Source organism: Hoplias malabaricus, chromosome Y (genome assembly GCF_029633855.1).
Source record: "Hoplias malabaricus isolate fHopMal1 chromosome Y, fHopMal1.hap1, whole genome shotgun sequence".
Lineage (NCBI taxonomy): Eukaryota > Metazoa > Chordata > Actinopteri > Characiformes > Erythrinidae > Hoplias > Hoplias malabaricus.
Window position 1 is genome coordinate 75,301,649 of NC_089820.1, and position 14,584 is coordinate 75,316,232.

Below are 14,584 nucleotides of genomic sequence, written 5' to 3' on the forward strand. Positions count from 1 at the left end.
CACTGGTTTAAAAATAACCCCCCTGAGACAAGCCTATATGAATTGGAATTTGTGTTTAACTCGTGGTATTTGGCACAGCAAAAGATTTTAGATTACGTATCTGCCTTTAAATCGTAGACTAATTTTAGTCACAACCAACAAACCAGCTTAGTTTATTTGTGTCTCAGTGTCTGATACTTTGCACCGAAGCCCTGAAGAAAGACTTCAGCCTGAAGACACTTGCCAATGTATGTCCAACATTTAGTGGACACTTATTATAACTGATTCAGTTTATTCAGCGAGTATTCTTCAGTGTGTTCAGTCATTGGTAAAAAGGTCCAGCTCTCGTAAGAGACATTGAAACTGCTGCTTTCTGTTATCCAGAAGGCTTCGTTTTCCTGTGTGCAGCCGAAGGAGATCTTCATCACTGTGTATATTGAAAAAATCAGTGTCCTGTAAAGGAGAAAGATTTAAATGGACACTTTTTTTTAGTACATTAACCCCATTTGGTCCAGACGGTAAGTTCAGCAGTAAGGCAAAAATGCCCCCAAACCCGTCCTGGTTGATCTAAATGATAACATTACATGTAGTTACACACTAAATACACATCTAACACAACCTATACGTTCTTCAGTCAGTCTCATGGCCGTGTTAGGAAGGAAAAGGCATAGTTATGTGTCCAAATGGAGGAGTGTTAGCTTGTAGAGTGGGTGCAGTGTTATTCATATTTTGACTGCTTAGCAATCTCATAGATCCATTAAGATTTTAGGGAAGAATATACACATTATTATTATTATTATTATTATTTAAACCATGGCATGTTTTAGACAACCAGCACAGGCTCTGAGTTTATAATATGGGCTTGACACTGACTGTGAAATGAAGAAGGACTTTGTCTATTGTTTATTCTAAAAGCAGCAGTCCCATGGGATCCAGCTTAGGTTCAGATTTGTGCTCAGGGAAGCTCCTGGAATGTATTATTCCAAAGCAAATATATGGAATATTATTTTGGATTTGGACATGAATGCTTGGAAGCTGCATTAAAAAGTGGTCTGTGGCATTTTTTTTCCCAAGTTCCCAAATCCCACAGGGAGTGATGAGAGCTAGATCATGGCTTTTAATGTGGTCTGCCAGTTTGAGACTCAAAGGCAACATGAATGGGGAAATCGTAAATCGTTTTCCTGACGTGTTTTAGAGTCAATCCGTGTACTAGGGAGGATGGGAAGAGAAGGTGAAGCATGATTGATGTTAGTCATTAGTGTTATTTCACCCCACCCACAGAGGCTTGGTGATGTCACTGAGATGTTTTGGAAGTGAGGAAAGTCATTGAGTTTTGAAACAGAATACACTCTTAAACCGATGTGAGGAATCATCCACCAGACACCAGCAGCATGATGCAATAAGATGTCATTTCTTGTCTATCGTTTTCACCACAGTACAGTGAAATATCATGATATTATTTAGGGCCATATCGCACACCCCTATATCAGACTTATTTGCATATAGACACGTATAATTTCCCACAGTTTATCTCTGTGAATCCCTGATAGGTCGACTAGTGTGTTATGCATTGCTGTTGGCCAGAAGCAGCACCTTTGACGTTTCATTTTACAAACACCTAGCTCTACTTTGGTAGGATTTACTCACTAATGCTTCACTGCTTGGACTTGTTTTCTTGGCCTGGAGCGAGCTTAGTGTGTTCAGGCTTAAATAGAGACATAGTACGTATGGGATGTGCTCAGGTTTAGTTTAATTTCTTTATTCACTATGTTCTGGACTTTTTTTTTTGATTGTAGAAGCCAAAGGATAGTTCCTACAGGAGGTAACTGACATATACAGATGGGTGTCACAGCCCATAGTAAAATGAGAGGAAAATTTCTAACTGTAACCAACTTGACTGTGTGCCTGTTGTCTATGGCACAGCAGTGGATTTCAGCGCTGAACTGACATCAGAACACATCCAATCACATTTTGAATGACACTAACTGGGTGCTGTACTCTAACCAGCTTCCTGTCAGTTGTTGGAAATGCAAATCAGCTACAGAGCTCTGCTCCTCATTTCTTCCCTGAGGCTGTGTACGACGTCTACCAGCTGAAATATTTGTTTGTCAGAAAGTTCAAATAAATCACGATTTCTCTTTTAAAGACCTTCAAATGTTTGCTTTCAAACTAAAACAGACACAATGTTCACAAGTTGTTGTTAGCTTAGTGCTAACGTGCTGTTAGAACACCATGGATGCAGTGGTGAAAAGTAGCATTAGTGTTGATGTGTTTTTGAGCAGGTTCTGTTGTGTATTTCCTCTTATGAAAGTCTGGATTGGATTTCAGATTTGTGGAAAGCTGAAAGGTTACTCTTGAGCAGGATGTCTGGAGTGTCACAGTCAGTTAAAACTGTTACTGTAGGCTAACTTGGCACACGGCCCTCTGCCTTAATTGCAACAGTAAGTATATCAGAAGTGTAAATGGCTTGCGTAATAACCGGTATAAAAAGTGTAAACATTGCCAGTCGACACATGAATTATGGCAGTACGTTGTGACTCACTTTTGGCCTGAAGGGCAGGCTGTACATGTGTTACAAACACAGGGCAGTTACCTAACTGAGGAGCGAAGTGATTATTAAAGCACACACTAAACTCAAAATCACATTCACCTGCTGTTTATGAAGAGTTTGATGTAGTGTATTAACTAAAGTACATTCTGTATGAAATTTCCTGTTTTGGTGAGGTCACATTCAGAGGGAAGTTACAGGTGTGGTGAATTTTAAACGGGGCACGATATGAGACATCCAAAGGCCAGTTACAAACACCACTAACACAAAGTTATGAGTGTTATCCATTTTGTTTTCATCACAGATTTTGCATACATTTCAAGGCAGGCATTAAATAACCATTAAAAAAAACATATAAACAGCCTACCATAATGGTTGAATCTAAGCCTAGAAAATGCAGTGATGGTGCTAGGCATTGTGCTCACTCTCAGAGATGAAAACACGTGTCTTACCACCGGTGCCAGATTCTGCCAAATCTCTCAGGGGGGTAATGGTTGTGATGACGGCTCGTTCAGTGGGTAAATTAAGATCTAGCCACTTAGACTGGCACACTGCACTGTAAAAATTAATCAGGAATCTAACTTGACAGTGTCATTTAACAATGAAGAGTTTTATTTATGTGGTCACCTCATGTTGAAACACCACCAGTAACCAATAGATTCATAAAGCTTTCTCTTACTCTACCCACTGTACAGTTGTGGGGTTTTATCCAGGAGTTCATTATAAAGGTCTCCTTTAATAATGTTCTTCGGCCTCTACAGCAACAATCAACTGTGGCCATAAACAAATAAATTGCCGTTGAGTTGCCCTCATAAATATTTTGAAGAGAGACCAGCTTTATCACTATTTATATAAAATTCTATAAATATTTATATACTCTTCAGTCTTCAGATAGTTTCCAGAATAAAGAGTATTGTGAATTTTACAGAAGTCGTACTCACAAGGATCGCTAGCTGCTCTCTCTACACGGCTCTGGCTGCTCCGGGTATCCGTACAGGGTTGTGCCCAAAATAAATCAGTGCCTTATGCACTATAAACTTAACTACATAGTGAGCAATGTAGGGAAAAGAGTAGGGGCCATTTGGAACACGCCTCACCTTGTATTTGACGAAAGAACGTTGGGGCGAGCCCTCCTGGGACCCACTGAGAATGTACTGAAGGCTCAGCTGCTCGAACAAAGAGCCTTAACATTAGAGTTTATGAGAGTAGTCTGGCGCAATCTTGAAATTGCCCAAAAAAGAGGCGGGACTGTATGAAACAAACCCTAACGCTGACTGGACCGTGATACTTCGAGGCGGGACCAACCACCTGGCCCTAATGAACAAACCGCCCCTGCTTGACACAGTACTATCTGCATCATTTCACAGCTAATTGTCTATTCCATAGGAGAATGCTCGTTCATGGTGTGTGATGTGATTTTCATGGCTGTAAATGAGGTCAGGCCTTAATTAGAACCTTTGGGAATCCCTCAACCTTTGGTTGACCCATCCTGACTGATAGCCTTGCTACTGAGTTATAGTGGAATAAATACAACGAAACTACTCTTTCAGATTTTAAGAAACCTCATCAGATGGGGTGTGCCTAGTCATGCTAGAGATTTCTGCTGTAGCAGGATTAACATGTTTACCGCAGACGTAGCAGTGGAGGAATACATTATTTTGGGCAAAAGTGTCTCCTTAAGGTGAAAAGAAGAGTTGTCTTCATGCATGTAGTGACACCCTGTTGCCTGGATGTATCAGAATTTCTATGCTAAACCTGTCTTAAACATGGCCACCTCCATGTGGGGGGCCCACTCTATGGCGCATAAACATGCTCCTTCAGGCTCATCTCAAAAACCATCACTTTCATGAATACTGTTTGTTGTTTTAGGTGTTAGAAATGGCTGATGGCTCCTTTAAGAGCCTGTCACTGCTGGAGATTTTAGTCCTGGATGTTTCTGTGGGATCTGTCGACTCAGGCCCTGTCCGGGCGAGGCCTTGCCTGTAATTCGTCTGTGCGTAGGAGGTGAAGATGTTGTTGTTTAGTAACTGATGCCCCTAGGGCCTGTATCTCGCGAAAGGTGAGATAAGCAGCTCTACATGTAAAGGCAAGCCATGCTGAAGAGGCTAGAGCACGGACACTTCTTCCATAACAAAGAGGAGGATGATTATACCGAGTTCTGCCCTCAGCACAGTAATCAGAGAGAGCCAAAACCAAGCTGGAGATGACCTCTCCGTGGCAGTAAAATTTAGCATTATTTTTTGTATGAACTTCCACTAGGTGGTGTTTTTTTTATAATAAAGCATTACAATATTGTAGCAGTCTTTTGTTGGCCCTGTTCCAACTTCGTTGACACGTGTGGCTGGCCTCAAATTGCAAATGAATGTATTTTATTTAAACACTATAATATTTGCAGTTTTAATATTTCCGTATTTACATTTTGCACAGTGCCCCAGCTCTTTTTGAAAACTGGGTCGTTAATAAATCCAAAAGCTTAATTCTGATGAACAGCAACTTTAGAGAGATTCCGGGGTAGGCTCCGGAGCCACCGCGACCTTGAACTGGATAAACGGTTACAGATAATGAATGAACAACTTTAGAGAGCAGCAGTGAAAACTGTTTGTTGTTTGTGAATGTCACCTGTAGTGGGCGGTGGTGAGTATTGTTTGTTTCTTTGATACTTGCTAACTAGTATGGGGCGGCATGGTGGCGCAGCAGGTTAGTGTCGCAGTCACACAGCTCCAGGGACCTGGAGGTTGTGGGTTCGATTCCCGCTCCGGGTGACTGTCTGTGAGGAGTTGGTGTGTTCTCCCTGTGTCTGTGTGGGTTTCCTCCGGGTGCTCCGGTTTCCTCCCACAGTCCAAAAACACACATTGGTAGGTGGATTGGAGACTCAAAAGTGTCCGTAGGTGTGAGTGAATGTGTGTGTGTCTGTGTTGTCCTGTGAAGGACTGGTGCCCCCTCCCTGCCAGATTGCGCCCAATGATTCCAGGTAGGCTCTGGACCCACCGCGACCCTGAACTGGATAAGCGCTTACAGATAATGAATGAATAACTCAATATGGCTCTGCTTCTTTGAGCTGAACTGAAAGAGAATGCTTTGGAGGGTCTCGTATTCTGAACTTCCTGTTCAACTGAGTGTGATGTCATTCTATAAAAGTCTCTCCTTTAGCCTTTTAGATGTTTTTGGTGGAACGTGTTACGTCAGACATGGAGAGCAGCAAAGCCTCATGGAGAAGAAAAATGGTTTTCGTGTTTTGGCTTTGGCTGTGTGCTGCTTGTAAAATTCCAGACTTTGTCAACACTGTGGAGAGAAGAAGTGAATGGACACTGTGTTGAGGTCTCATTGTTCTATCTAATCCCCCACGCTCTGTTTCTCATAGAGGTATGTTCATAGTTGTATTTTCAAGCTGAAAATCTGAACCTTACTTCAAAAATAATGACAATGTGATAATGAAAGAAAGGCAATGGAATTTTGGTGGATGTTCACGCAAACCTCATGAAACCTATTACTATTCAAATAAATGTTATGTATTTCCAGATGATATCACTGAAGTCCCTAAGATGACCCTTAATGTCAGGGTTTAGTTTCCATTATCCATGTTAAACCACAGCCTTTAGAGGTGATGTCACGGTCGATGATGAAAGACATTACCACACACACGGCTCATGATTCAGCACCGAAGCCTGGTGTGTAATGTTTGGATAACAGGCTCTTTTTAAAGCTTCTTATTTTCCACTCTCTTACATGTGTCACTTAAGCTCTATTATGTGTGTGTGTGTGTGTGTGTGTGTGTGTGTGTGTGTGTGTGTGTGTGTAATACAGCAAGTCATCATCGCTCTGACTGTGTGTTTACTCAAGGGCTGAGGACTGGACTCACTCCAGACATATTGTCCACTGTCCCAGTGTATTAGCGCTTTATCAGCCAACTCCCGCTGTCCAAACACCTCATTCAGCCCAGTCTTTAGGGCCTTGTGATTCATAATTAGTTGTGTAGACACCTCGCAAATTACCTAGTGGGAGTAAGGTTGTTTCCAAACTGTCACATGTTAAAGAAGTCATCCTGATGAATAAGGGAAAGCTGTGGGATGATATTTGTACATTTTTTTAATTATAATTTTTTATTTTAAGTTTTAGCCAGATGTTTTAAAAGGGGACATCTTGTGTAATATCATTTGCTCAGTGCATGTGTACATTATTGCGTGCATCTGGAGGCCACCCAACACACACTCTGTGAAACAAGACCACCCAGTCAGTGGTGCTTAAGTCAGAAAACATGGGATCAAACGAGCCGCTCTGATTGTGCGCCGCTTCTGACATCAAGTGCAGAGACTTTAGAATTGCCCCGCCCCCTCGTCTGAGTCTGTCCAATCACAGCACTGGACCCGTTTTTATGCGAGAGTGCAAAACCGAGGTTAAACGCAGTAAAGTAGACACAACGAGTGCAGAGAAATAAGAGCGCTGAGTAAAAACGGAGAAGAGAACAGAGTGAAAAAGGCTAAAAGGTTGAACACCGAGCAACTCATTATCATTTAAAGGAACATGCGCTGAAAGTAGCTGTTCTGAATAGTGCTATTTAGACATAAGGAGAACTCTGTGGGGGTTTGATCCTTGTGGTGTTTTCACCAAAGCAGGTCACATGCTTGATTAAGACCTAGAACTGCGCTCATTTGTGGAAAATATGGAGAATACATCCCCTTTAAAATACAATTCTCAGCTCTTCTGGTGACAGCTCAGTAACAGTATGATGTCAGCTCTGGTTTCCTGCTGCAGATCTCCAGACCTGACCCAACCCTCAGGAGTAATACAGAAGGCTGGTGTTTTCTCTGGGAGATCAGTCATGTGTCATCAGCTCCCTCAGCAGAGCCGTTACCCACAGTCCTCCAGGAGACGGCGTGTTTATTTGTCACAAAAGTGCTCTTTGTCTGCTCAGCTGGAATAGTGCGGTGTTTATGTCCTGCCTCTTTTCTCGCTCTAGGTGGGTGGACGGTGGCACCAGAATACATTCCATAACCTCCTGCCGCGCAGTGTCCACTCACAGGCTCCGCCCACTGTCTTGTCACTCACAGGCCTTGCCCACCGTTTGTGCATTGATAACATACAATAATCAGCCACAAGATTACAAACATTGACAGGTGAAGTGAATACCACAGACGATCTGGTTACAGAGGCCCCTGCCGGGGGGTGGTGAGGGGGTTAATCGGGCAGGAAGGGGATGGTCAGTCCTTGAAGAAATGTGCGAGCAAAATAGTTTGAACTACTTTTTTGGACAAAATTATGATGGAAATTAAATGTAAAATATTAATTCAGCCATTCATCAGGCAAAGGTCAGCAGAAAGGTCAGTTTCGTTCTGACAGCGATGACTGTTAATGTCTGTTGTGTGTATGATCAATGGGTGTAGGAGAGTGTAGGCAAGTGTGTGTGAGAAAGTGGGAGTTAATTCATGATGACTAGCCGTGTATCAGCAGTTCTGCTTGGTGTTCTCAGGCTCATTTGAATAAAGTTGAACATGTTTAATATGAGAGCGTAATAGAGCAGAGCTCCATTAAATGGCTTCTTGTTTATGACTGAGGTGGAGGAGGTTCAATGGACAACAGAAAAACGCTGCTACAGAAGCTCTGCTCGGCATAAATGGGGGCAATGTGCTGAGTAGACGTGATGCAGTCATAAAGAAACATTCCAGTGTTTTTCAGAGTTATTTCTCTCTGCTTTGTGTGTGTGTGTGTGTGTGTGTGTCTTTAATGTAGTTCATTGACTTAATAGAAGAGTGTCCATTTCAAATTGCGAGAGCTGTAAATGTAATTACAGACAACATATATTTTAATGGGAAGTTAAACTTCAAAACGTCTGTCTAAAAATCATTTGAAATTAGACTTTGATGCACATTCTTGTGGCGAGTGAGTGACTATTCATTCATTCATTCATTCATTCATTCATTATCTGTAACCCTTATCCAGTTCAGGGTCGGGGTGGGTCCAAAGCCTACCTGGAATCATTGGGCGCAAGGCAGGAATACACCCTGGAGGGGGCGCCAGTCCTTCACAGGGCAACACAGACACACACATTCACTCACACCTACGGACACTTTTGAGTCTCCAATCCACCTACCAACGTGTGTTTTTGGACTGTGGGAGGAAACCGGAGCACCCGGAGGAAACCCATGTGGACACGGGGAAAACACACCAACTCCTCACAGACAGTCACCCGGAGCGGGAATCGTACCCACAACCTCCGGGTCCCTGGAGCTGTGTGACTGCGACACCTACCTACTGCACCACCGTGCCGCCCCCCTTTTTATTTATGTATTTTTATTTATTTTCTTTTTTTAAATACCAGCATACCAACACTAGAGCACTGGCTTCAGTTTTTATAAATGAAGGACCAGTCCTGTATATTCAGCTCAGTGAATGTCCTTCACATGACAAATAAGTCATTATTTGTCATAGTGGTGAGGTACAGGGAGCTGTGTTTGGCTGCATCTGATTGGTCTAACAATGATATAGAAGCTAATCTCCCCTTTTTAAAATGACTTTAGCTGTAGTTCTTGATACTGCAGCTCTTGTGACTTGGAAATTGCACTCTTTCAAACCGATTTTTGATAAGAACAGGATGAATCTTTAATTTCCAAACCTCAAACTAACAACAGCTTCACGACTGTCATCGCCGTGGTGATGACCCTAGTAAAATAGTGCTCTTCTATCCTTAAAGGTACTTTGAGAACCGCAGTACTGAGTTTCCGCAGTCATGAAGTTAAATTGACCCTTATTTGTAAAACACACCCCCAGCTCTTTGTCTTGACTTGAATGAGATGTATTTCAGTAAGTTTTGTTTTGACTCTGTGTGTGTAGATGTTCCTGTAAAGTTGGACGTCATGGATTTGGACACCAAGACACCAAGTGTAATGGACTGAGCAGCCTTTGAAGCCATGGATTGGACACACCCCAAGCTCATCCGAGTGTGAATTCTCTCCTCAAGTGTACAGTCTTTCTTGATTGAGACCGGGCCGAAATGACCCACAGTCCCACACCTGGAGAGCAGGTAAGAACGCGTTTGGTTCCAGTGCTGCTTCCTGGTCAAACACACCTCATAAACATAGTTATTAGAGTTGAGCATCATTTCACTGATGGAGTGACCTTTGGTCTTGTCAGTAGTTGTTTATCCGTACTGTGACGACCACAGAAATCAAAGGGGTCCAGCTGGTATTGGTCTCCTCTAGTGGGAAGTTCTTTTTTGGATTGCATTTTGGACTCCTTCCCTGTGTCACAGAGCGTTATTTTAGCACGTTGTGTATAAGGAATGCAAAGAGAGATTACATTTTTGCTGTATACCAGTGTTTCTCAAAGTGTGGAGTGCACCCCCCTAGTGGGGCATGTAGGTATTGCAGGTGGGGTGCGAAGAATCTGAAGAAATTAACATTTCTTTATCAATGAGCCTGTCTTTATTAATGCCTTTCTGTAAAAAGCACCCACTCATAATGGAGTCATTAATAGCCCTTAGATCTCTCGCCTCCTCCTCCATCATTAGTCTGCGGGGCTCAGGGTTGGTTGAACGGAGCTGAATGCTCTGTATCTCGTTACCGTTGGGCCCGGAGCTCCGTTATTCGACTCCTCAGCCCTCCCACAGGCTGGAGCGCTGTGAGAGGATCTACAGCCTCGTTAGGTCGAACGAGAGCTGTGCAAATATTTTAATCAAGCTTTTCCATCATAGCAACTGTTGCTATGAGAACGTGCATTTGGGGCAGATCATGGTTCGGTCCCTTTTTTAAAAATATGACATATGAACACCTGCATTAAGTTCTGGTGATAGGCGTGACCCACTATGCTATGTTATATATCACAGTGGAATAGGATCATATAAAACTGACCCCCTCTCACCCTCACAGCATTGCTCCCACTTTATCTCTGCTGGAGTCCTCTGTGCTGAAAACACAGCCAGTCTCTGGTGTCTGTGTGTGTCTATGTGCTGCTGTTAATGTGGCCTCTGATGCTGTCTGTGTGTTGGATTGCACATCTCTTGTGACGTGTACACACACACACACACACACACACACACACACATACACACACAAGCAGGAGACACCCCTGGATGAGTTTCTGAATATATTCCAAAATGCTTCATAAGATCTACACAGTGCTGTTTTTAAAGACTGAGGTAAGTTGTGTGTGTGTGTGTGTGTGTATGTTAGAGCCAGCAGGTGTGTGTTTATCGAAGCGTTTGGGACGGAAGTGATCTAATGCTGAGTGTAGCGGCTGTGTTCTTATCGGAGAGCTCTACCTCTCTCAGTTTAACTGCTCTATAATTAGTGCAGACTATTAAAGGGCCGGTCACAAGCCTGAGGAGATTCTTATCTGGAGATGGCAGGCTTCAGACTTAATAAATAAGCAATTAAACCTCATTACTACTGTTTCAACGAGTAAATAACAGCTCTATTACAGCGAGAGTAGCAAGATGTGTAAAACTAAAAATTTGTAATGATTTCTCACATTTTATGGCACCCTTGTTATATTTTCATACTGATGTGTTAATATTATTATTATTATTATTATATCACACCTTTCTAGAAACCCAAACATTTCAGATATTTCAGATCTGTACAGAGGCTACTCAGTAGTATGTATGTGTGTGTATGTGTGTATATATATATATATATTATTTATTAATTATAAACTAATATTAGTCTGTTATAATTGTTTGGCAAAAAAGAAAAAAAAAGAATTCTATCAATAATCACAGGGGCACAAGGCGCTGCTGGTGTTGCTGCCACACAGCTCCAGGGTCTCGAGGTCCTGGGGTCAGTCACTTTGACGTTGTCTGTGAGGAGCGTGGTGTGTTCTCCCAGTGTCTGTGTGGGTTTCTTCCGGGGGTGAGTGTACAAAACTGTCCACAGGGTCGACTGTGTAAATAAAAAGTTGGGAGTTGATGACAACACAGCTTCTGTGTCTGAGTGTGTGTGTGTGTGCGCGTGCGCGTGTGTGTGAGAGAGAGTTTGTGTACAGTTTGTTTTCACATCGCAAGTGTTGAGGCTTTGTGATTTGTTTAATAAGCTGCGCATGGAGCTGCATTTTGAGCTGAATGTGAGACTGAGCTCTGATGCTGCCTCAGCGTGTGTGTGTGGTGTGTGTGGTGTGTGTGTGTGTGTGTGTGTGTGTGTGTGTGTGTCAGAGTAAGAATGCTGGTCATGGTAGAAAGTGTGTTAAACAAGGGGGGCTTACAGGAGAGGGTTTATCTGCTGTCCGTTGGGGGAAGTGGATCTATTTTTACTGTAGTGTGAGTGTGTGTGTGTGTGTGTGTGTGTCTGAAATAGCAGTGAGCGTGCTGTTTGTGGAGTGTGTGGTGAATGCCTGGAGAGACTAGAGAGCCGAGACCGTGTGTGAGACAGGAAGGGGTCTGAGGTGGTGAAGTTATTTTAACCTCTCTATCCCTTCCATCCTCTCTTCTCTTCTCCATCTATACTTCTTTCTTTCATCCTTTCTCTCCCTCCATTTCTCATTCTCTCCATCCGTGTCTCTGTTGATCTTTCTCTCATCCGTCTGTCATCTACCGATCAATCAGTTCCTGTAGATCTGTCAGTTCATCTATTGATCTCTGTCCGTCTCCTTCCCTCTTCTCTCCAGCCTCTCTCTCTCTCTAACTGCCGTTGTCACCTCACACTCCCCCAGGTTTGCTGAGTGCACTCGGCGTTGTGCTCTGAGGTGGTTTCGGCTCGACTAATGTCCGGTCCAGAGTGGTTTCCGCCAGGCAGCCGGTCACTACACATTAACCCAGAGATAAGCTTTAATTAGAGTCATCAGTGCGAGCGGAAGTGCTGCTCCAGACTGAGATTTACGCGAGTCGGAAGCGGGCGAGGGAGGTGTGGAGATGTGTCTGGAGATTAAAGGGCAGCTGAGGCCATCAGTCTGCAGCTCATTTACATTTCCCCCTTTAAAGGGACGCGGTAAAGACACGAGCAGCAGAATGGTATCCGTTAATACGGCCAGCACTTCTGGAAATAATGCAGCTCATATATTCAAGACATTATGAAATGTTACCTTCATTTTATTCTTTAAAACTTTTGTTTTTTAATCTCTCTCGCTCTTCTCTTTTCTTAACTTTTTTTCTCTCTCGCCTCTCTCTCACTTCTCTTTTTTTCCCTCTGTACCCCCTCTCTCTTTCCCCTGTTTGCTCTCTTTTTCCACTCTCTCTCTAGTGCTCTATCAAGGTGAAAGTGTTACAGATTGACGAGGCCATCACTTCTCTCACATATCGCTGCGGAACAGATGATTACGCAACAACTACCCTCACAGAGAGCACCTCTGTTCCTATGAGCACACACACACACACACACACACTCGTTATCCCGTGTCTGTAGTTTATAGTTCATACGACAGCCACCCACTCAGTCACAGAGCCGCTGTTGAGCACCACAGTCTCCTGTCTCTTTTCTGTCAGAAAGCTCAGCACATAATGAACTTCACAGGGGAACTCCACCAACTTTTCAGATTTTCTGCAAAATTAAATGTTTAAAATAAACAACGGAATCATTCAGCGTGGTTCAATGTGAAACACACCATTCTAGAGAAAGACTCGTTCAAAGTGACAATGAATGGAGCCAGACGTCTGAAGAGATTCCTGTCTCTGAAAGCTTCCAAGACTGAGACACTAGTGTGCAGTGGTTCTGAGACAGTTTCAGACTGAAGTGTGAGGTGTAACACATCCCTGAGACAGTGGTTCATGCGGACTGCTCCAGAGTTCTGATTTGATTGCACGTTGGTTTTGTTTGTGATGTCAGAAACCCTGGCTGACTTGAGTTTGGGCCACTGCAGTTTAATATTGGAAAGGTTCAGCACCGCCGGATACAGGATACACGTTCTAGAATAAACAGAACCGCAGGGACACGCTAACAGCCTGATTTCCACTGGAGGGGTCTTTAGGTCGCTGGTACGTTCTAGCAGCTTCTCAGATGTCCCATGGTTTGAGAAGCTGACAGAACTTTGGCTCAGAGTCTTCAATGATGAAGGATGCATTTGGGAGTGTTTGTGTGTCTTTTGCCTGTAGTGTTTTTCCTATAGCTCTGCTGCCCCCAGTGGCTGCCAGGGGAAACACATGCTGAATGTCTGCAGTCAGAGAGTGTGTTCATCTCTCTGACAGCTGCGTTCTGGTGATGAAACACAATGGGGCAGGCTGAGTAAGTTGTGTGTGTGTGTGTGTGTGTGTGTGAGAGAGTGAAGGTCAGGCATGCGTGATGGAGTGTGTACACGTGCGTGAGTTATCAGTCTGCTCCAAAAAAGATAGAGAGAAAAATACCACATGCCGTAGGCCTCTCTGCAGAGACTACTCACATATTCCATATTCTCTCTCTCTCTCTCACTGTGGTTCTCTTTCTCTTTTTACCCGTTTGTCTGCTTCTCTCTGTCTATATTTTCTGTCTCCCCCTCTGACTTCTTCTCTGTCTCTATCTGATGATGATGAAAAGTGATAATAGTAATATTCTAATTTGTCGCATTGTATTTGCTCTTTCTCTTGAAGGTGATGAGTTCAGGGAAAGAGTAATTCCTGAATGCAGTGGAGTGTAATAAACTGATAATTCTATTTGCTGTTGTTTTCCATTGTGCTGAACTTAATTCTAAATATGACCTTAGCACACAGCAAAATGAGGAGGAAATGATGTTTTTGCTTTGGACGCTGCCTGGAAACCTCACTGTAATCATCCCATATATAATCCAGTGTTTAATATAAACACACTCCTTTTTTTTTTTTAATAAAAATAGCCGTGTAAATAAAGTAAGCTCCCTGTGACAGAGGAACAACAGAATTAAAATGTGTGTGTGACCTCAGCTCACACCTGGGTCACCCCATCTCCTTTGTTTCCCACCGGAGCGCACTGTAATCCCCTGGCCTCGTCTCCCCTCCTAAACCCCACCTGTTCACACACTCAGAGGCAGAATATCTCACGTGTTTGTGATGGGTTTCCTAGAATAATACAATAAGAGCAGAGATTAGTTAGTGTGTGTGTGTGTGTGTGTGTGTGTACACTCTGTTGACCCCCCCAGCTCTGGCTTTGTTTAAAAGTATCCCTAAATCTTTCTGGGAAGTGGAGA

At 43.2% G+C, this 14,584-nt stretch overlaps 1 protein-coding gene across 1 annotated transcript in view; it reads left to right on the forward strand.

The window, feature by feature from the left end:
* Positions 1-14,584, forward strand: part of LOC136678886 (activated CDC42 kinase 1-like) — a 56,241-nt gene that overhangs the window by 660 nt on the left and 40,997 nt on the right. The window contains exon 2 of the mRNA XM_066657063.1: positions 9,356-9,545. Coding sequence (XP_066513160.1) covers positions 9,516-9,545 — 30 coding nt within the window. The 5' untranslated portion in view covers positions 9,356-9,515. The remainder of the gene's footprint in view (positions 1-9,355; positions 9,546-14,584) is intronic.